At 54.2% G+C, this 21,730-nt stretch overlaps 2 protein-coding genes across 3 annotated transcripts; both read right to left on the bottom strand.

Moving 5' to 3' along the window:
• Positions 1 to 8,613: 8,613 nt before the first annotated feature.
• Positions 8,614 to 15,080, bottom strand: DOK3 (docking protein 3). Of its 2 annotated transcripts, none has more exons than XM_044947750.1 (6): positions 14,524 to 15,080; positions 13,738 to 13,849; positions 12,113 to 12,418; positions 9,889 to 9,988; positions 9,601 to 9,773; positions 8,614 to 9,501 (listed from the first exon to the last, which is right to left on the bottom strand). In XM_044947750.1, exons 2-6 carry the CDS (start codon positions 13,801 to 13,803, stop codon positions 8,821 to 8,823), a joined length of 1,326 nt encoding a protein of 441 aa, XP_044803685.1. In that variant the 5' UTR covers positions 13,804 to 13,849; positions 14,524 to 15,080; the 3' UTR covers positions 8,614 to 8,820. The 2 variants fall into 2 exon arrangements, with proteins under 2 accessions (XP_044803685.1, XP_025148703.1); XM_025292918.2 differs by having other exon boundaries at positions 12,098 to 12,418; positions 14,524 to 15,074.
• Positions 15,081 to 15,767: 687 nt separating this feature from the next.
• Positions 15,768 to 21,431, bottom strand: DDX41 (DEAD-box helicase 41). The gene is made up of 17 exons (XM_006042897.3): positions 21,273 to 21,431; positions 21,080 to 21,190; positions 20,648 to 20,807; positions 20,493 to 20,567; positions 20,304 to 20,364; positions 20,044 to 20,180; positions 19,237 to 19,309; positions 18,981 to 19,134; positions 18,762 to 18,898; positions 17,783 to 17,945; positions 17,508 to 17,639; positions 17,184 to 17,255; positions 16,981 to 17,077; positions 16,693 to 16,842; positions 16,537 to 16,608; positions 16,320 to 16,430; positions 15,768 to 16,144 (listed from the first exon to the last, which is right to left on the bottom strand). Exons 1-17 carry the CDS (start codon positions 21,312 to 21,314, stop codon positions 16,008 to 16,010), a joined length of 1,884 nt encoding a protein of 627 aa, XP_006042959.1. The 5' UTR covers positions 21,315 to 21,431; the 3' UTR covers positions 15,768 to 16,007.
• Between the last annotated feature and the right edge of the window lie 299 nt (positions 21,432 to 21,730).

The following is a 21,730-nucleotide window of genomic DNA, read 5'->3' as shown; positions in this document are numbered from 1 at the left end:
CGGTCGCCGGGCAGTGGGAAGCCCTACCCAATCCTTCCGCCCCACCCAATCATCATGTCCCATCTAGCTTTGGGCTCTAAAACACAGCCCTCTTTGGTCCCGTCGGTGGGGCGGGGCCTAGACGGAGTCTGGGCGGGGTCTCGGCTGCTGGACACCTAGTCTGGGAGCCTAACACTCCGCTTTCCTGGCCCTTTGCGCCTCCAGCTGGCGGAGGGAAAAGAAAGTCTACTTGGGAACTAGACAGATCTGGATCTGAATCGTCTTTTAACCTTAGTTTCCAACTCGGAAAAATGGGATAATACTACTCGCTTCATAGGGCCGTCGTGAAGATAAGCACAGTTTGCCGTAAGGCACATCCATCGGCGGCTCCAGAATTTCTAAATCGGACGGATTTGGTGGAGAGTTGGTAGCGGAGGGTGGGGAACCTCGAGGTGGGCTTAGTTGAGGAGGACACGGGGGAGCATGAAGTTAAGTTTGCAGAACATTCCACCGAAGGCAGAAAATGACAGCCGACACAGGTGTAGGGACCCTTGGCTCTGGCCCCAATCGTTACTCAATCCTGACCTATTCCTACCGCCAACCCCTCGCAGTCAGCGGCCAGCAGCCCAGCGTTCCCACCTAAGTGCCGACTATCCTGATGGGCTATGTCCTGCTACCCGCTCCAGAATCGGCAGCGCCTCCAATAAGGGTGTTAGAGTCCCCACTTTGACCCAGTGCTCAGCCCAGGCGGCTAGCTAAGGCAGCGGGGGAAATTGAGCAGGGACCCAGGTTTGCGAGTGAGTGAACAGATGTCCACGCCTCAGGGCATGGCCAATGCTATTCTCCCCTCTCCACTATTATCATATTTCATCCTCTTCTGCATCATTTCCTTCACTACATAAACTGATGTAAGAGTTCTCATCTTTAAAGAAATTTTCTCTTGATCTCATATCACTTTTCAGCAATCTCTCTTTTATTCTTTTATTCTACTTTCCTTGAGGGTAAAATTCCTTGGAGTTGTCTATCACCCTTCCTCCCCGTTTTTCCTCCCATTCTCTCCTGAACCCATTCAGTCAAGCTCTTGTCCCCACCAGTCCTCTGAATTAATTCCCTCTTCAAAAGGTCTCTAATGATTTCCAGGTTGTTCGATCAGTGGTGATTTCTCAGCTTTCCTCTTTCCCTACCTAGGAACAGCTCTGGTCAGGGTACACTCCCTCTTCCCCGTGGCTTCATCCTGTCCCACTGACTGCTTCTTCTCCACCATCCTTCCTCCTGCCCTACTGAATTCTCCTTCTCCACCTCCTTTTGCAGCTCCTCATTTGCTTTCCAACATGGTCATCAGCTCTTTCCTCTCTACATTCACTCTCTGGGACCCCATTCTGTTCTGTGACTATCAATAACACCTATATGCCAAGGACTCCCAACTTATATGTCCGGATCTGGCCTTCCCCAACAAATCCAGACTCCAGTATCCAACAGTCTGTCAAACCTAGGATGTCTATCTCAAACCATCATTGTCGTTATTCAGTCACTCAATCGTGTCCAACTCTTTGTGACCCTATGGACTACAGCACACCAGGCTTCCCTGTCCTTCACCACCTCCCAAAGTTTGCTCAAACTCATGTCCATTGAGTCAGTGATGCCATCCAGCCATCTCATCCTCTGTCATCCCCTTCTCCTGCCTTCAGTCTTTCCCAGTATCAGGGTTTTTTGCAATGAGTCAGCTCTTTGCATGAGGTGGACAAAGTATTGGAGCTTCAGCATCAGTCAATTTAAACTTGCAATTTCTCCACCTCCCTAACTCCTTCCTCACTTTGGTAAAGTAAAAAAAAAAAAAAAAAATTTTTTTTTTAAAGAGCAGCATTATTCATCTGCCTGGTCCAGTAAAAATTATGAAGTTTTCCTTCCTTTATTTTCTGTCTCATACTTCAGATTCTGCAAATTCCACCTTCAGAATTTCTTCCACATTTGGCTTCCATGTATGTCCCTGCCACTTCTCTCATGTCTGGACATTTTAACGGTCTCCTAATAGAGCTCTCTGCTCCTACTCTTACCCAGTCCAGAGTTCTTTCACTGCAGCAGCCAAAGTCCCTCTAAAGCAGCTGCTGCTGCTGCTGTTGCTAAGTCGCTTCAGTTGTGTCTGACGCTGTGCGACCCCATAGACGGCAGCCCACCAGGCTCCCCCATCTCTGGGATTCTCCAGGTAAGAACACTGGAGTGGGTTGCCATTTTCTTCTCCAATGCATGAAAGTGAAAAGTGAAAGTGAAGCCGCTCAGTCGTCCGACTCTTAGCAACCCCATGGACTGCAGCCTACCAAGCTCCTCCCATGGGATTTTCCAGGCAAGAGTACTGGAGTGGGTTGCCATTCCCTAAAGCAGAGATCACATCAGATCACCCTCGACTTTTAGCATTCCAGTGGGCTGGTATCACACTGGAAAGTAAAGTGTTTCAGATGTACATGACGCCAATAAACTGCATCCACCAAGACACAATAAACTGGGTCACTCACCTCCTCATTCACTCCATCCACTCCAGTCACTTGGCCTCCTCAGTGTTCCTCCAACACAGCAAAGGTATTCCTGCCTCAGAGCCTTTGTGTTTGTGACTCCTTCTGCTGAAGCACTTTCTCCCAGATATTAAAACAACAGGCTCTCTCACTGTGTTCAGGTCTCTGCTCAGATGTTGCCTCCTTTCTTGATCATCCTATCTAAAACAGCAGCCCCTGACACCTCACCTGCATAATGCACTAGTTCCTTATCCTGCCTTATTTTTTCCCTATAGCACTTACCACCATTTGACATTATATTAAGTGTTTGTTTCTTCATTGCCCTTTGTCTGCATTAGAAAGTCAGTCCTCTGAGAACAGGGGCTTGTCTGTCTTGTTCACCGTCTCCCCAGTGACTGCACACAGTGGATATGAATAAACAGATGAAGGAAGGATTGAGAAAGTGAAACAGTAAATGAGGAAAGGAAGAAGTGGCAGCCTGGGGCTCCAAGCAGCCCTCCAACAGGGAGAGCCAGGGATCCCATTCCCTGGGCTCCTGCAGAACTCAGACCTAGATAGAGCCACTAAGGCTCCCTGCACAGGCAGCTGCTGGGTATGGGGGAACAGGCCGTGGGCTAGGCCACAGTGCCCCCTCGTGGTCAGGATACCTGTAGCTCCAGGGCCAGGTCCCTAGGTGTTTCCAAAGACTTTCTCTTCTACTGTCTGATTGGAACCTCATAAAAATTGCCATGAAACAAAAAGGTTTAGATTTGTAATAAAACAAAAAAAGCATGCCAAAACAACAAGAACCTACTGTATAACACAGAAATTTATATTCAATATCTTGTAATAACCCATAATGGAAAAGAATTTGAAAAAGAACATATATATGTATGCATACATATATATACATACATGTATATATATATCGGAGAAGGCAATGGCACCCCACTCCAGTACTCTTGCCTGGAAAATCCCATGGACAGAGAAGCCTGGTGGGCTGCAGTCCATGGGGTTGCTAAGAGTCGGGCACAACCGAGAGACTTCACTTTCACTTTTTACTTTCATGCATTGGAGAAGGAAATGGCAACCTACTCCAGTATTCTTGCCCAGAGAGTCCCAGGGACAGAGGAGCCTAATGGGCTGCCGTCTATGGGTTCGCACAGAGTCGGACACGACTGAAGCGACTTAGCCTATATATATATAACTGAATCACTTTGCTGTATATTGAAACATTATAAATCAAATAAACTACTCTTCAATTTAAAAATGAATATACACTGAAAATAAATTTAAAAAGAACATTCAATTGCTTTAAATAGAAAAACCATTCTATAAATTGTGTTGGAACAATTGGTTATTGTCTAAAAAAAAAGGGTCCACCTCATGCCATATATAAAAATATATCACATATAGATTAAAATCTACTTTTACGGGACTTCACTAGTGGTCCAGTAGCTAAAACTCCTCGCTCCCAATGCAGGGGGCCTGGGTTTGATCCCTGGTCAGGGAACTAGATCCCACATGCTACAACTAAAAACCAGTGCCATCAAACAGAGAAGTAAAAATAAATATTTGGAAAAATAAAGTAAAATCTACTTTTACAAGTAAAATTATAAAAGTATTAGAAGACAGTTTTAAAAAGAAGCATGCCAGACCAAGGACCCAGTGTCCTGGATCCCAGTTCTGACCAAGATCTCGACTCTCTAGGTAACCTCAAGTGTGTCCTGGCATTCTGTGAGGTGGCAGGAGCTGACCTGCCACTGTGGGGTCAAGAGGTCATTGCTGAAGGTACCCTGACTCCTTCTAGCCTCAGCTTGCTCTGTTGCAAGCAGCCTGATCAATCATGGGAAGCTTTTGCCTGTCAGGAGGACCGTTTGTAAGTAGGGCTGAAATGTGCCTCTCGGTGTTTCCAACATTTTTCTGAGTTTTGTCCTGTGTGGCCACAAACACCATGGGATAGCACAGAACGCACCTCCCCACAGCCTCCCTTCACACACTACATTTGGAGATGCCTTTAGACACCTAGAACTCTCGTGTGCAGTTGGAATCTTAAATCTGGATCTCAGGGGCAAGATTGACAGGTCATCAATATTTAGATGGCCTGTGAGATCTGGAGACCACCTTGACTCACTTAGGACTGTGGTTCTCAGCCTTGGGTGCATGCTACAATTATCTGGGGAGCTGAGAAAGTGGTGCCCAAGGCCTGCCTTGACAGATGAAATTTGAGACCATGGGTGTGGGCCGAGGCATCGGCATTTTAAAAAGGCTCTACTCCAAGCTTCACCAGTAGTTGAACCGAGAACTTCCAGATGTACAAGCTGGATTTAGAAAAGGCAGAGGGGTCAGAGATCAAATTGCCAACATCTGTTGGATCATAGAAAAAGCTAGAGAATTCCAGAAATAGATCTACTTCTGTTTCATTGACTATGCTAAACCCTTTGACTGTGTAGATCACAACAAACTGTGGAAACTTCCTAAAGAGATGGGAATACCAGACCACCTTACCTGCCTCCTGAGAAACCTGTATGCAGGTCAAGAAGCAACAGTAGAACCAGACATGGAACAATGGACTGGTTCCAAATTAGGAAAGGAGTACGTCAATGCTGTATATTGTCACCCTGCTTATTTAACTTATATGCAGAGTACATCATGCAAAATGCCGGGCTGGATGAAACACAAGCTGGAATCAAGATTGCCGGGAGAAAACTGAGAAATAACCTCAGATGTGAAGATGACATCACCCCTATGGCAGAAAGCAGAGAGGAACTAAAGAGCCTCTTGATGAAAGTGAAAGAGAGTCAAAAAGTTGGCTTAAAACTCAACATTCAAAAAGTGAAGATCATAGCATCCGGTCCCATCACTTCATGGCAAATAGATGGGGAAACAATGGAAACAGTGATAGAGTTTATTTTCTTGGGCTCCAAAATCACTGCAGATGGTGACTGCAGTCATGAAATTAAAAGACGCTTGTTCCTTGGAAGAAAAGCTATGACCAACCTAAACAGCATAATTAAAAGCAGAGACATTACTTTGCCAACAGAGATCTGTATAGTCAAAGCTATGGTTTTCCCAGAAGTTATGTTCAGGTGTGGAAGCTGGACCATACAGAAGGCTGAGCGCCAAAGAATTGATGCCTTTAAACCATGGTGTTGTAGAAGACTCTTGAGAGTCCTTTGGACAGCAAGGAGATCAAACCAGTCAATCCTAAAAGAAATCAATCCTGAATCTGCACTGAAAGGGCTGATGCTGATGCTGAAGTTCCAATCCTTTGGCCACCTGATGCGAAGAGCCAAATTGACTGCAGGAGACCCTGATGCTGGGAAAGATTGAGGGCAGGAGGAGAAGGGGTCGATAGAGGATGAGATGGCTGATGGGCATCACCGACTCAATGGACATGAGTTTGAGCAAACTTTGGGAGGTGGTGAAAGACAGGGAAACCTGGTGTGCTGCAGTCCATGGGGTCGCAAAAAATCAGACATGACTGAGCAACTGAACAACAACAGGTGATTACGTATGCAGCTAGGGTTGAATACACTGTGTCTGATGCCAAAGTCCCGCACAGAACTCAGGCAGGGAAGGTGACAGAAGAGTCTGGGAAGGAGAGACTTGTGAGGAGGAGGAAAACCAAGTGAAGACCACATTCCAAGAAGGGGTGTGGAATGCTGCTGAGAAATAAGGAGAGTCTAGGTCACAAAGAGAGTCCAGGTTGCTTTTGTTTGGGGGAAAAAGGAGGTTGGTGACCCTAATAAGAGTGATGGAATGGAGTTGTGGAGACCACCAGGAGATTGGATTTGGTTGAAGGGAGAATGGGAGGTGAGAAAGTGGAAATGAGAGTAATCAACAACTCTTTTGAGGAATTTCTCTGTGAAGAGGAAGAGAGAAATGGGGGGGTGGCTGAAGGAGAATGAGAGGTCGAGGGGAGGTTTGTTTTAAAGAAACTATAGAGCATATTTGTGTGTGGCTGGAAATGATGATGATGATGATGATGGAATTAACAGGTCAAGGAGAGAGGGTAGAGCTCTGTTTGCCAAGCCATGGGGAAGTGAGGAGACGGGAGCACACACTCTTCTGTTGTAGGGCAGGAGGGAGACTGGTGCAGATACAGCTGCTCTTGTAGATGAAGCAGTGGGAGGTCAAGGATGCTCACTTTTGTTGGCTACCATTTCCCAAGTAGAAATGTGAGAATGGTCAGGGATGGAGAGCACAAGCTATGAGAGCCTTGGGGAGGAGAAAGGCAGCCACTGTGGGGTGCAGGATCTCTGGGCAGCATGGAGAGCCTATCTATTTGAGGTTTGAGATCACATCGTTAAAGAGAATGCAGTCAGCCTGGTTATGGGAATTTCTCATATGGTGGCACAGAGAATTGGGTTCACCTGAGGCTGGGGACTTTGCCCCAAAAATAGGATGGAAGGAGAGGGGAGCAGAAGGCAGAATCCAAGTAGGGCAAGGATGGGATTATGGACTGGAGTAGTGCAGAGAATGGGAGAAGGCAATGGCACCCCACTCCAGTACTCTTGCCTGGAAAATTCCATGGACGGAGGAGCCTGGTAGGCTGCAGTCCATGGGGTCGCTAAGAGCCGGACACGACTGAACAACTTCCCTTTCACTTTTCACTTTCATGCATTGGAGAAGGAAATGGCAACCCACTCCAGTGTTCTTGCCTGGAGAGTCCCAGGGACGGGGTAGCCTGGTGGGCTGCCGTCTATGGGGTCACGCGGAGTCGGACACGACTGAAGCGACTTAGCAGTAGCAGCAGCAGTGCAGATAATGAGAAAAGGGTCAGTGCAGGTCAGTGAGAATGGAGAGCAGCCACATAGGCAACACTAGAGGAAGTGGGCTGGAAGGAGAGGAGGTAGCCAGTGGCAGACACTTGAAATAAGACAGTGTCACTGTGAAGTGACAATGGAGTGTCACCATCATAAAGATGAAGTTTGGGATGTGTCAAAGGTGTGAGCAGCTGAGGTGGTGCTGAGGTCAAGGGGCCAGGAGGCTGGATCTTTGGGGGCATTGATGCTTGTATGCATGGAGACCCAGGGATGGTGACAGGAGCAGCAGTAAGGGGAGGACAGTAAGGCAGCCAATGAAGTCTTCGAGAGACTCCTTATCTCCTTCTGGAATGTGGACTCCTTGAAAACAGGACTGTGGCTGTCATGAACACGGCCATGGGTCCTCAGAGTCTGGCACAAAGTAGGCATTGGTAAGACTTGAATGAATGCATGTCTGGTGTATAATTTGATCTTTATGCTTCACGGCTAAGGAAGAGACTGAGGCCAGGGACTCCCCAGGAGTGTCTGTGCATTTTTGAGTTTCAGCGGAGACTGTTTTGGGTGTGCACATCTTTGAAGTCCCTGCCCCCTGCCCCTTCCCCACTCCCACTCCTCCCCAGCTCAGGCTTTCCGGTCCCTCAAAATCAGCCTCCACACAGCTTTCCCTGGTCTGACTGTGTCCCTCCACTGAGGATGAGACCCAGCTCCTTGTAGGATGATCAGATCTCTCATGCGTGGCCAACTCAACCTCAAACCCCTAGGAACCCTCTGGTTCATGCTCTTCCCTTGCTCTCTGCAACCACCATGCCTTCAGCCTGGAAAGCTCCAGGGCTCACTGCCAGCCTGGTGAAGCCCTGCCTCCCCTTTACGCTCAATTCAGAGGGTACATCGCCCATCAGCAAGCCTTATTTCTTCCTCTGCCCTACTACTGTCTGAGTCACTTCCACCGCACAGGACCACATGGAGCCATAATTATCTGCATTCCACTTGCCTGCTCCAGTGGACTTGAACCTAAGGGTGGCAGAGGTTGGTGCTGGGTCACATATGTCCCTGGAACCCAGCACAGGGCACTGGTGTTTGCTGCAACCCATGTTTGAGGATCGGTGTGGACCTGGGCATACCACTGCCGGGACCCTTGCTGTCCTTAGTCGCTCAGTCATGTATGACTCTTTTTGACCCCATGGACTGTAGCCCGCCAGGCTCCTCTGTCCATGGGATTCTCCACGTAAGGATACTGGAGTGGGTAGCCATGCCCTCCTCCAGGGGATCTTCCTAACCCAGGGATCGAACCCAGGAATCCGGCATTGCAGGTGGATTCTTTACCATCTGAGCCACCAGGGAAGCCCTTAGGGAGGAGATAGCACTGTGGGCCAGGAGGCTGGACAGAGAGAACTAAAAAGGCTTTATTACCAGCAAATCTGTACACTATACACGGGGGTCGGGTGGGGGGCCTCCCCAGGCCTCCTACCTTGTCACTCCAGGCTAGAGTGAGTGTGAGGATTGCGTCCCCAGATGTCGGTTGTCCCCCCTGCCCTCTTGCCCCAGGGAGAGTGCCCTCCTCTCCTCGGTCGGCCACGCCAAGTGGTTCAGGGCCGGTCGCAAGGGGCCGGGCCCTTCTTCCGCTCTCGACTCAGAAACGTCACCAGCTTGGCCTTGAAGCCTGAGTGCGCACCCGGGCGGCCAGATCCCGAGGCCTCGTCGCCGTTATCCGTCAGCTCCAGCTCCAGCAACCGCCGGTACTGGGCCTCCAGGCTGCTGTCGTGGGCCGCGCCGGGCCAGCCCAGGTCCTGGCTGTTGTGGTAGATGGGGCTGTCCGGGGGGTTGCCGCCGCCCGGGCCCTCTTCCACCAGCTTCCGGCAGCCGGCGTCGGGCGCGCACAAGTTCTCGTACAGGTGTTCGGCAGCGGCGCTCGGGGGCACGCTGGCCCGCTTGCACACGGACGCGTAGAGCACTGCTGGCGGCTCCTCGGAGACCGCGGGGCCCAGCAGCGGCGGCAGACTCTGTGGCCCGGGCTCGGCCGCGCGCATCTTCCGCGAGCCGGGCGCCTCGGGCCGCGGGGGCCCCTCCCGCAGCTCGCCTGGAGGCTCCAGCGAGGGCAGCGAGGTGGCCCGCGGCAGAGGGCAGGGCCGGGGCCCCGGGAGCCGCTCCCGCTGGCGGGCAATGGCGGCGGCCAAGGCCCCGCACAGGTCGCGGGCGCGGGCGCTGCTGAAGGCGAAGAGGCCCTCGCCCGAGTCGCAGCGGCGGCCGGCTTCAAAGGAGAACACGCCCTGGGCAGGGGCGGTACGAGGAGTCAGCGGTTTCAGGAACCGCGCGCCACCCGCCACCCTTCCCTGCGGGACCAGCGGGGCGGCGACCCAGCACCTCACCTTGTCGGAGCCGAACTTTCGCAGGAAGCAGTAGGGCCAGGTGTAGAGCGCCTGCGGGTTGGCCGGTTCGCTCAGCTGGATAGCGTCCTGGCCCAGCCGCAGGAGGTAGGGCCCCTTCAGCTGGCAGCGGGTGGCTGCCTCCGTCCTCTGCACCACCACCGGGAACTCGCCCACTGCAAGCACCGGCCGTGAGGGCCACAAGCACAGACTCCCTGGGTGGGGTCCCAGAAAGCTTCCCGCCCCGGGTGTGCTGGGGCTAAGGCTGCCTCTGTAATCTCTGCAACTTACCTTCCTGCCAGGAAGAGTAGATGGAGTTCTCCTCCATGGGGACCAGGCTCCTCTGCGGAGCCTCTGCCTCCCCAGATCCTGAGGAACTCTCCCCTGTGCCCTAGGGAATGGGACAAGGTCAGAGGTTAGTGTCTCTCCTCCCCATTCCCATATCCTTTCCCTGGGGTCTGTGACAAGCAAGGGCACCCAGCGACCTGAATGCCAGTCCCAGTTCCGCCCGTGACACAGTGCAAGGCCCTGGGCACCTCTCTGAGCCTATTTCCCCACTGGCTGCCCCTTTTAGGGTGCTGAGAGCTGTAAATCAAGGGCACACATGAAGATGTCCTCCCTTGCCCCTGAGGTTGGCCAGGGACTGGGCCAGTCTGTCTGTGTCCCTGTGATACCTTGGAGCAGTAAAGGGGTGGGAGCTTCAAGGGTGAGATCCACAAGTGAATGGCCACTGTTCCTCCCATCTTTGACCTCTTTCCCCATCTTCCCCGACATTCTTCAGGCTCTGACCCTGAGCATCTCCATCATGACCACCTTGGCCCATGATACCACGTGCCATGCCATGCTAAGTCACTTCAATGTCTGGCTCTTTGTGACTCTATGGACCATAGCCCGCCAGGCTCCTCTGTTCGTGGGATTCTCCAGGCAAGAATACTAGAGCAGGGTTGCCGTGCCCTCCTTTGGGGATATTCCCAACCCAGGGATTGAACCCAGGTCTTCTGCATTGCAGGTGGATTCTCCACCATCGGAGCCACCAGGGAAGCCCCAAGATACCATGCTGCTAAGTCACCTCAGTCGTGTCCGACTCTGTGCAACCCCATAGACGGCAGCCCACCAGGCTCCCCTGTCCCTGGGATTCTCCAGGCAAGAACACTGGAGTGGGTTGCCATTTCCTTCTCCAATGCAGGAAAGTGAAAAGTGAAAGTGAAATCGCTCAGTCGTGTCCAACTCTTCACGACCCCATGGACTGCAGCCCACTAGGCTCCTCTGCCCGTGGGATTTTCCAGGCAAGAGTACTGGAGTGGGTTGCCATTGCCTTCTCCATAGCCAGGGTCAAATGCAATGGCTTCCCACTGGTCTCTTTGCTCCTGTTTATTTATTTTTTTTTTAATCAAAAGAATTGTAAAATACACAACATAAAACTGACCATTTTAACCATTTTAAAGTGGATGGAGATGTAATTCAGAACTTTTTCATCACTCCGAAAGGAAATCCTGTACCCATTAAGTCTTTACTTTCTATTCCCTCCTCTCCTCAGCCCTGGCAACCAGTAAGCTGCCTTCTGTAACTATGGATTTGTCTATTCTGGGTATTTCATGTAAATGGAATCACGCATTGTGTGGCCTTTAGTGTCTAGTTGTTCTGACTTAGCATGTTTCCAATGTCCACCCATGTTGTATCATGTATCAGTGCTTCATTCTTTTTTAAGTAGTGTTCTGTTGTATGGATAGACTACATCCATTCATCTGTTGATGGACATGTGGGTAGTTTGCATCTTTGGGCTACTGTGAGCAACGCTGCACTAAAGATTCTCATGCAAGTTTTGTTTGAACACCTGTTTCAGTTCTCTTGGGTCTACGCCTAGGAGGAGAATTGCTAGGTCATATGTTAACTTTGTTTAATTTTTGAGGAACTGCCACTCATTTCCTTTTGGCCCATCAGAGACCCTGCAAAGCTTTAAAACACTCAGTTTCTGGGTCCAACTCCCCAGAGGCTTCTCCTCTTGAGCAGAATAAAAGCCCAGACTCCACAGTGGCCCAAGGCAGGTTCAGGTGGCTCCCACCAAGTTCTCCACCGTTGCCTCCTCCTGGGTCCCCTCTCCCTCCTTACCCTGTGGCCACAATGGCCTTTCTGCTCCTTGAACATCAAGCTTTTCCCTGCCTCAGGGCCCTTGCCCGTGCTGCTCCCTCTTTTCAGGAGCCTTCTCAGACTGGTATTGAGGACACTCTTTCCTCAGATCTTTGCCTGGTGGGTTATTTGTCCTCTTCTGAGAAGCCTTCCTGGACCATCCTGTCTAACATCCCCCCACTCACTCATGGTCCCACTCAGCCTCTCATATTCTCCATAGCATGCATGGCTATCTGAGATTTGCTCTGTGGGCTTCTGGCCTGTATCCCAGGCTTCTAGGTGCTTGCTGAGTGATGGGATGTGAATGAGCATGGAGATGAACAAGGTGCGGGTGAAATGGACTCCCCAGCCCGCCCCTGGATGCCTTACCCACCTGCCCTGTGCTCACCGGGAAGGCCAGCTGACAGATGGGGCCCATCCATGCCTGGCGGTGCTCTGCGGCCAGCAGGTGGCTTCGCTCCGTGGTGGTGAGCAGGAAGGCACCAGTGTCTCGGGGGCAGCTCTCACCATCAGCCGGTAGCACAGACACGCAGTCAGCCAGGCGAATGATCCGCCGTTCTCCTCGCCGGCCAGGCCCCGCAGACCTGTCACCTGCTGGCCCCAGGCCGCCATCCCGGACCTCCCAGCTCTCTAGCCGGGCCACGCCCGAGGGGCCTCCTGCATAGAGTAGACCCCATACCTTCCGCCAGCATTTCTGCAGGAGATAAAAATGGGGGAGATGACCCTCAAATGGCAGTTCCCAAGCTGCATCTCAACCCCACACAAGCCATTCAGCCAGTGCTCCTGGCCACCCAGGGTGGCCTCTGCCTCCCTGCTCTTCAGGCCATGTGAAAGTGAAGTGTTGTCCAGTCGTGTCTGACTCTTTGTGACCCCATGGACTGTAGCCCGACAGGCTCCTCTGGCCATGGGATTTTCCAGGCAAGAATACTGGAGTGGGTTGCCATTTCCTTCTCCAGGGGATCTTCCTGGCCTAGGGGTTGAACCCAGGTCTCCTGCACTGCAGGCAGATTCCTTACTGTCTGAGCAGCTTTTTTACCATCTGAGCTACCAGGGAAGCCCAGGATGCCTTGCCAGAGCTGGCCTGCCAAGGGGGACAGTCTGTACTTGGAGTCAGTCAGCCCTGGGTTCACATCCACCCCCACGTTTTTCCAACTGTGATCCCCATAAGCACTAGTATCTTCATCTCTCAAAGGTCATGAGGGGGGACTTCCCTGGTGGTCCAGTGGCTAGGACTCCATGATCCCAATGCAGGGGCCTGGGTTTGATCCCTGGTCTGGGAACTGGATCCCACATGCCGCAAGTAAAACATCCTGCACACCGCCACTGAGACCCAGCACGGCCAAGTAAATAATAAAAAAAAATACTTAAAAAACAAAAGGTTGTGAGAACGCACGAGGCTGGGGCTTCTACTGGATAATATCTAGTGGCTAGAGCAGATCACCTGCTAGCCCTGCTTTGTCGGTGCCCCCACCACCTGTCAAGAAAAGGTCAATTAGGCCATGGGGCAAGGGGTGGGGTGGGAGGGAGGCCTCGGTCTCATGATGGCAAGGAAGGAAACATGCAAATAATTCCGAGCAAAGGAAACAGACGGTTTATCTGCCTGGGCAGCAGCTGCGGCTGAGCTATGGGTGTGCAGGCCCTGCAACCTCAGGACAAGGCTGGGAAGAGCCGAGCCCTCTTCGGCAGGATGGAGCTCCACTTTTAGGGGCTCCTCCAGCTCAGCCTCCAGCCCTCTCAGGGGCCACAGTGCCACTAGTAGGTGGGATGGAAGGCTGTTGGATTAGCCAGCCCCTCACCTCTGCTCTGCCTCAAGGGTGGCATTACCGGCTCCCCGCTCTTGGCTTCCCACCTGTAAATGAGGCAAGTCTCGCTGAGGCTGAACTTCTCCACACCCAGGTTGGATTCCCCACCCTGACGCCTACCCCCTTTCTCCCAATCCTAGCAGCCTGTCCGAGTCAGGGGCAGAGGCCCACCACCTGTCCTAGGCGGCCGCCGGGCAGCCAGGGTCCCCACCTTGCCGAACTTGACGTGCTGCTGGTAGAGGATGCCGTCCTTGACGGGGGTCTCCAGAGGCTCCATGGCCGCGGCCGGGCTCCAGGGCCGACACTCCGAGGACCTGCGGAGACTGATGACGGGCAGGAGGGGAACTCCTCACACTTCCCCTTCTGGCCACTTCCCCCTCCCTCTGTCCAGAGAGGCAGCTGCAGGCCTGGGGGAGGGGAGCCCTGCCTACCGTAAAGGAGCTAGAATGGGGTGGGGAGGGTTCCAGGTACCCCACTAGGGCCAGGCAGGGGTCTCAGACTACCTGAGGGCAGATGATCTCTGCCTGTCCCAGTCAGCTGGGTGTGAGCCTTTGACCGCAGACTGGCTCCTGAGTCATGCGCTCCGACCCCTCCCCCATCCTGGGGTAGTTGTGTACCCTGGGGCCTGGCATGCCCACAGCCTGGTCCCCACCTCAGGACCTTACTCTAGCCAGATGGGCAAACTCCTTGCTTTCCCATTCAGGAGTCCTAGTTGGTCGGCCTGTCTTTATGCTGGAAAACAGTTCTAACAGTCACTTGGTCCTTTCCATTTCACAGCTTCTGTCTATTGCCAGCCTTGGCATCTTCCCACTGAACCATGGCCCCACCTGGGCCCATTCAGCCCTTTCTGCCATCCCCAAACAACCCATCCCTCCCCTTCCTAAACGCTGCCTGGCTCCCAGTGCCCTCAGGTCTAGCTTGGACTCCTGGGCCCAGCACTCGAGGAGTATTCTCTCCTCCACCTCCCCATGCCTGGTCCCTTCAGGGTGCCTCTCACCGTGCTCCTCAGGGCACTGGGCCTTCTCCCTCTGGCCTTCTTCCTCCAGGAGGCCTCCCTTGACCACCCCACGCTATCTTGAGAGCACAAAGGCCCCTGCCCTCATGGCACGGCCCCAGCCACGTGAGTGAGGGTGGCACGCCCCTGCCGAGTTCCCTGGAGATCTCACATGCTTTTTTTTTTTTTAAGCTTTGCTTCTTGCTGGGGCACTTGCTAAGCCTTGCCTTGCTGGAGGCCAGGTATCTGAGCTCTGCATATGAATCTGAATTCTGGAGACAGCCTTGTATCATTTATCCCGTGCCACTTCTATGAAGGAATAGGCCAAATACTGTTTGGGGGTCACATGTGGGTTGTGTAGCTTCTCAGGCAGGAAATCTAGGGCCTCATTCACCTGGCTTTGTGCCCATTATGGCCCAAGCAGCCCCAGACACCATGTCCTTTGCATTCTCATTGCCATTTCACTGATGAGGAAATCAAGACTCAGAAACATTAAGTAACTTGCCCAAGGCCACACACCAAGTGGCAAACAGAGCTCGAGCAACCGCTGTCCCCCTGAGATAAGCGCGTGGCCTGCGCATGGAGTGCCTGGCACAGAGGAGCTGCCTGCCACCAGGGCTCTTTTTCTATCTACCCCTAGCAAGATGCTGAAATCCTGGCCCCTTTGCTAGCAGTCCCGTGACCGCAGCCTGCATTTATTCATGGCTGATCTGTCTGTCCCACTCACTTGTGAACTTCCCAGAGGGCATGTCTGGCTCACCTGGGTCCTGAGCCCAGCACATAGCTGGGTCAGTGGGTGCATGTGGCCTAGGTGGCAGTCCTACGGCATTTGCTGCCCACTTGGCAAACAGCAGAGGCCTCCCTACTGGGAGCCTGCGTGGGCAGGGGGCCTGATACGGGACGTCTCCAAAGGGCCTTAGAAGGCCCGGGGAACTTTACACACTGACAGGAAGAGGGAGGCTGGGGCAGGGCTGGAGGTTGTAACAGCCAACCAGAAAGACCAGAAACCCCAATCAACCATTTCCCTTTGGTCTATCAGGGTGGTCCTTCTCTGAGTCACAATAGAGGAAATTTACCCTAAGCCTCCACAGGAGGCCCCAGGCAATCAGCTCCTTCCACAGCTCAGTACCAGCAGGTTTTGGCAGTGGTTGTGGGAGATACCAAGGTCCCACCTCAGAGGGGCGCTGGCGGTCAGAGCGTGAGGCCTGCCCAGGGAGCACGGGGCAGACAAGGTGAAACACAGAGGCTGAGACCAGAAAGGCTTGTGCTTTAATGGCAGCTAGGGTAAAGGAGAGCAAAAATAGTAATTCTGGGGGGCATGGGGAGCAGGCAGCCAGGTCCAGCCTGGCCCAACCCAGGCCAGCTGAGCTGAGGTTGCTGTCTTCTTGTCCACGGGGCGGGGGTGTGTGTGTGGTTGGGGGGCGGTGGTGGCGGCCGGAGCTCCAGGGACAGAGGCCCCTTGTGGAGAAGGAGGGGTGGCAGCCACCTCAGAAGTCCATGGAGCTGTGGGCCAGGTAGTCCTTGCGGCCGATGTTGCTAACCTGCTTCGTCTGCATGGCTTCAAGCTTGGGGCAGTCGGTGATCCGGTGGCCCAAGCCCCCACAGAAGGCACAGCCACGCTCTCCTGTGGGAATGGGGTACCGGGGGAGGGAGGGTCAGCACGATTACGGGGCCAGCCTCCATACCCCAGACCTTGGGCACCCCCATCAGACCCCCAGTCCACCAAGGGGCAGCATGCACTTGTTCTGTGGTGTGCTCGACTGCCCCCACCAGACTAGGGTCCTTCCACCCCACATCACCTCCGATCTCCAGCATGGACTCGTCCCCACAGTGCAGGACTTGCAGGACGGGTGGAACCTTCTGCTTGGCCTCCAGCAGCAGGGCTTTGAGATCCATCAGCACTGACTCATCTGTGGGGATAGTGGGGAGTCTTCAGGTCCAACCCTGGGCCCTGCAGCCAGAACCTGAGTGGTCACAGGTGGAGGGCTCAGGAGATGGCCTTGGTGGCAGACTCACCACAGGCCTTGTTGATGAAGGTAGTGGCGATGCCCGTGTTTCCTGAGCGCCCAGTTCGGCCAATACGGTGCACTGCAGAGACAGGGAATAGAGCATGTGGCCCCCTCTCCAGGGCCTGGGGCTGAGCCCTCAACCCCAGCCTCCCAAATACCCCACCGTAGTTCTCGATCTCCTCAGGCATGTCATAATTGATGACGTGCTGGATGGCAGGGAAGTCCAAGCCCTTGGAGGCTACATCTGTGGCCACAAGGACATCCTTCTTGCCCTCCCGGAATGCCTCGATAGCCTTGGTCCGTTCCTCCTGGTCTGGAAAGGGTCAGGCAGGAACTGTTAGAGCGACAGCAATGGTTTGGGGCGGAGTGGCAGGCTGTCCAGGTAGGGAAAGGGATAAGATGAGGGGCTGCTACGGGGATGGGGTCCATGCCTAGGACATGCCACCCTGACCTTTGCCCCCATGGATGGCAACAGCCTCCACTCCCTTGAGCAGCAAGTACTCATGGATGGCGTCCACATCTGCTTTCTTCTCTGCAAAGATGAGCACCTGTCCAGAAAAAGCCAACTCTAGTCACAGGGGCTGACTCCTGGGTGCCCTCTGTGACACTCCCCCTGCATGCTGCCCCCCGACCAGCCTGGCTGGCAGCACTCACGGGCGGCGGTGTCTTCTGCAGGCACTCAAGCAGGTATACCATCTTAGCTTCCTCCTTCACGTATTCCACTTCCTGCCACCACCGGGATCAGGTCAGGTGGTCCTGAGAACAGGCTCACCAGCCCTGGCCCTGCCACAGAGAATGGGTCCCCAGTCCTGGCTGGGAGGTGACCAGAAGCCTCTTGCCAAGGGCGGGGCACTATAAGAAGGCATCCTGCTAAGGGCCGAGGCTGTGAATGAAACCCCCGCTGCCCACCCTGCTCTGATCAGTTCCCGGGAGCCTTGGAAGACCCCAGCCTCCCAGGTGAGACTGCCTAACAGGTACCTGGATGACATCCAGGCTGGCGGCCCCGGCACGCCCCACATTGATCGTGACAGGCTTTACCAGGGCGCTCTTGGCAAAGTTCTGAATCTTCTTAGGCATGGTGGCACTGAAGAGGAGGGTCTGTCGCTGGCCCTGAGGAAGAAGCGGACATGTGGGGGCTGGGGAGGCTGAGTGGTTGGGACAGTGGGTGGGCCTCAGGGCCCTTCAGAACTGAATGTGGTGTGTGTGGAGGGGGGGATGAGGCAGGAACGTCCCGGCCAGGTGGGGAAGGGCACCTTGAAGTAGGAGAAGATGGTGCGGATGTCGCCCTCGAAGCCCATGTCAATCATGCGGTCAGCCTCGTCCAGGGCCAGGTAACGACAGATGTCCAGGCTGACCATCTTCTTCTGCAGCAGATCCATGAGGCGCCCAGGGGTGGCCACCATCATATGCACACCACTGGGGACCAAGGGCAGACACTGAGGGCTGAGCCACCTGCTCGACCTTACCCAGGGGCCGGCAGCCCGCCCTGTTCTGCCTTTCAGTCTCCTTCCTGTTTCTCCTCGCCTGTCCCTCCTTGTCACTGCCACCACCTTGCTTCTGTTCTGTCCGAACAGAACAATGCTTTCCTGGAGAGCACTACAGCCTTCTTTGCTAGACCCCAACCATGTGGTCACCTCTGCCTCACACACCTGTCCCCCTGATCGCTCCTCTGCCCCTAGGAGGGCTGACCTGAATCTTCAGATAGTTTCAGCTTGTGCGTCCACAGGTCCCTTTGTAGGCCTCAATGGGATCAGCTTCCTGGTACACTGAACCCATCTTTTCCATGTTTGCATCTTCCCTAACTAGCAATGCCTATGAAACAGGAACTGGGTTTGGCCTGTCTGTAACCCTGGACATGTAGTGATGTGATGTCTGTCAGGAACTGCACTGTGTGGAAAGGGCACAGGCCCAGCCACACCTCAGCCTCCTTGATAGATCACACTGGACAACCCTGATTGTCCCGGACACCCCAGGCCCTCCACCTCTCTGCCTTCTGCCTGGAATGCCCTGACTCCGTGACCTCCCAGATGCCCTTGTTCCATCTGCTGTGGTCCCAGAGTACTTTAGCACCTTCCTCTGTCCCAACCCACCTCCCCATTAGACTGGGGGCTCCTTGAGGGCTGAGCCCATGAGCGGCCTCTGCAAGGCTCTGCTGAGTAGCTAAAGCAAAGGGTCTCTTGGCTTGTCAAGGGGTTCTGAGGAAGCCCGTGGGGCAGGGTCACTTGGACTCACTGTCGGATGGTCTCCATCTGCTCTTTGACAGACATGCCCCCGATGCAGAGGGCGCAGCGCAGGAGTGGTGAGCTGTCTTCCTGCAGCAGGCGGCAGTAGTACTCCAGGATGCCATGGGTCTGTCGGGCCAGCTCCCGCTGCAGGTACAGGGGCAGTGGCTGGCACCAGAAAGTGGCTCCCTCCCTCGTGTACCCTGCCCTTCAGGCCAGCCTCTCTTACCGAAGGGCAGATAATGAGTCCATAGGGCCCTTCACGCTTAGAGAAAGGTAACCTTTTCTCTTGTTCGAGGCAGAACATGATGACGGGCAAAGTGAACACCAGTGTCTTGCCTGAGCCGGTAAAGGCTATGCCTATCATGTCGCGGCCAGAGAGACTGGTGAGAGAAGAGAGGCTGGAGGGTCAGGCTCGGTGAAAAACAAAGACTGCTTCTCATCCAGTGGCTGCTCCTCCCCAGGACTGTCAGCTTCACACTCACATGGTGGGGATTCCCTGGATCTGAATGGGTGTTGGGTGGTGGATGCCCTTCTTCTTCAGGCCTCTCAGGATGGCTACAGAAAACAGCCTGGCTTCATTTTTGTGTTTCACAGGATACGAGACACAGGCCCCTAACGCCTGTAAAACTGGCACTATGTCCCTCACGTTACAAACGACAAACTCAGACAGACAAAAAGACAGACACACAAACTTGTCCAAGGATTCTAGGCTAAGTGGAGGCAGGATTCACACCCAGTTCTGTTTAAAGCCATCATCACTTGCCCTCCAAAGCTCGCTAATGGCAGAGGTTACAAAATATGAACAGCTCAGGGACTGAAAAAGAAGCATAAAGACGAATTCCTCCTTCTCCACTGACTAGACCTGATGCAGAAGCTTCTGGATTTCGGTGGGGGCCTAGGATGCAACCTCACAGACGTTACACTATAAAATGTTTCATGATCACAATGTGGTACTGCAGACTTCCCTGGGGGCACAGTGGATAAAAACCTGCCTGCTGATGCAGCGGATGCGGGTTCAACCCCTGGTGTGGGAAGATTCCACATGCTGTGGAACAACTAAAACCTGTGTGCCACAACCAATGAAGCCCACACGCCGCAACTTCTGAGCCCGTGTGCTGCAACTACTGAAGCCTGAGTGCTTAGAGCCTATGCTCCACAACAGAAGCCTGTGCACCGCAACAAAACGTAGCCCCTGCTAGCTCCAACTAGAGAAAGCCCGTGTGCAGGAACAAAAGACCCAGCACAGCCTGTACGCATATAATGTGCTGGTGCTTCCAGCTCCCAGGTACCTGCAGGAAATTTCATTTCTTTGAAGCTCTTAATGGGTGGTGGGATGCCATCGCCTTCCACCAAGATGTGGTACTTCTTCCGGACACGTTCATGCCGCTCTTCAGACATACTCAGGACGTAACGGGGTGGTGTCCAACTGTGGGTGGGTGACAAGGGTCAAGACAGCACCTGGGCACACCTGGCTTTGGGGTGTCCCTTCCAGTCTCAGCCACCTACCATCCCAAGTAAGAGGAACCAACTGCAGACAGGAAAGACGTACCTGGTTTTGATTGGATCATCGTATGTGATTCCCTTAGCCATCTCCTTCACTGACATCAAAGCTGAGAAAACAGATACGGCTCAAGGCTGGCTCCTGCTTCCTGGAGGCCAGGTCCCTTGAAATGGAACATGCCTAGGGTTGAGGGAGGAGGCTCAGTTCACCTCTTCTCTGCCCTGGCTACAGCCATACCTCGACCTTCGGCCACACTCTCCAGGATCTTCTCCTCTTCCTTCAGCTGCTTCTCTTTGGCAGACTCCTTGCGGGCTGACAAAAGAAGCAGAAGGTGTCAGAGAGACACCAAAGCAGTGCGCCACACTGAGCCTCCGGCCTGCTGCCCAGCCCACCTTCAGCCTTCTCTTTGAGATGCTGGTGCTGATCCAAGAGGCTGACGTTGGACTGAGGACCCAATGGGATGTCGTCCTCATCTCCTCGGGGCTCGCTGCCGCTGTCCTGCTGCTCCTCTTCCGCAGCTCCCTTGCGTCTTCGCTGCAGCAGCTTCTGGAGCTGAGGTTCCACCAGTGCCCCTCAGAGCCAAGCCCAACGCAAGTGGGGCATCGGGCCCGGAGGCCTGCGTCAGGATCCTGGCTTTTGGGAGAGGGTCCTGTGCTCGGAGGCAGAGCTGCCCCCCTCCTCAGATGAGATTGCCAGTTCCTCGTCTGCCTGGGGACCACGCTCCCGCGTACTGACACCTCACTCCGCGGACCCGGGGCCACCCCCATCGCATCGCTAAACCCCCATCTCCTGCCCTCATTCTTCTCGCGACCCACGGCCCTCACCAGCAGTTGCCGGCGCTGTCGCAACGGCACGTAAGGCACGTAGTCCTCGTCGTCCTCATCCTCTGCCTCAGAGCGGCTTCCTGTGGCAGTCGCCTCGTCGGTGCGAGCCCGCTGCAGACACACACGAGTCAGACCCGGACCCCCGGCCTTTACCTTTGCTCTCCACCCGCGCGGACCCCAACCTCTCTCCCACCTTCCGCTCAGGTTCCGATTCCGCCATCCTTGCTGCACGCATGCGCACCACAGTAAAACCCCGCCCCACCTATGATGAGACCCAATCAGATGTAAGGAAGCGGACGTCGGCACCTAGCAACGACCTCTGAGGGCCGGATCGCGCAGAAGGACAAATTTTCTCCTGAGCGTCTGTCTTGCGGTACGGTGTCTCCGCCCACTGTAGGTGGCTACGCAACTGTTGCCGGGGCTGAGGGCGAAAGCGTCAGGCAAAGCATTGTGTGACTCTGCAGGATTTCGAGCACGCGCTAAAAGCTCAAACCGAGCCGGGTAGAAGCGTGGAAACCGCCGTTCCAGAAGAGGGCGGGCTGCCTGCTGCCCAGCCTCGCCCAAGGAGTGACGTCACTCGGCACGCCCCCGCTAGTGGACACTGCGCCCTCTCGTGGCCGGGGAGCTCAGAGACCAGGCTAGCTGGGATCC

Source organism: Bubalus bubalis, chromosome 9 (genome assembly GCF_019923935.1).
Source record: "Bubalus bubalis isolate 160015118507 breed Murrah chromosome 9, NDDB_SH_1, whole genome shotgun sequence".
NCBI lineage: Eukaryota > Metazoa > Chordata > Mammalia > Artiodactyla > Bovidae > Bubalus > Bubalus bubalis.
The sequence above is the reverse complement of the archived record's forward strand: the minus strand, read 5'-3'. Positions and strand labels throughout refer to the sequence as shown.

Excerpts from the sequence above, each read along its gene's own strand:
- DDX41 (XM_006042897.3), bottom strand. The coding sequence starts at position 21,314 with ATGCGTGCAGCAAGGATGGCGGAATCGGAACCTGAGCGGAAG. Across the intron at positions 19,310-20,043 it reads AGAAATGAAATTTCCTGCAG|CCATCCTGAGAGGCCTGAAG; the intron begins GTACCTGGGAGC and ends TGTTTTCTGTAG. Across the intron at positions 17,946-18,761 it reads CAGATGGAGACCATCCGACA|TGGTGTGCATATGATGGTGG; the intron begins GTGAGTCCAAGT and ends CTTGGTCCCCAG.
- DOK3 (XM_025292918.2), bottom strand. The coding sequence starts at position 13,803 with ATGGAGCCTCTGGAGACCCCCGTCAAGGACGGCATCCTCTACCAGCAG. Across the intron at positions 9,989-12,097 it reads TCCCGGTGAGCACAGGGCAG|GGCACAGGGGAGAGTTCCTC; the intron begins GTGGGTAAGGCA and ends CCCATTCCCTAG. Across the intron at positions 9,502-9,600 it reads GAAAGTTCGGCTCCGACAAG|GGCGTGTTCTCCTTTGAAGC; the intron begins GTGAGGTGCTGG and ends GCCCCTGCCCAG.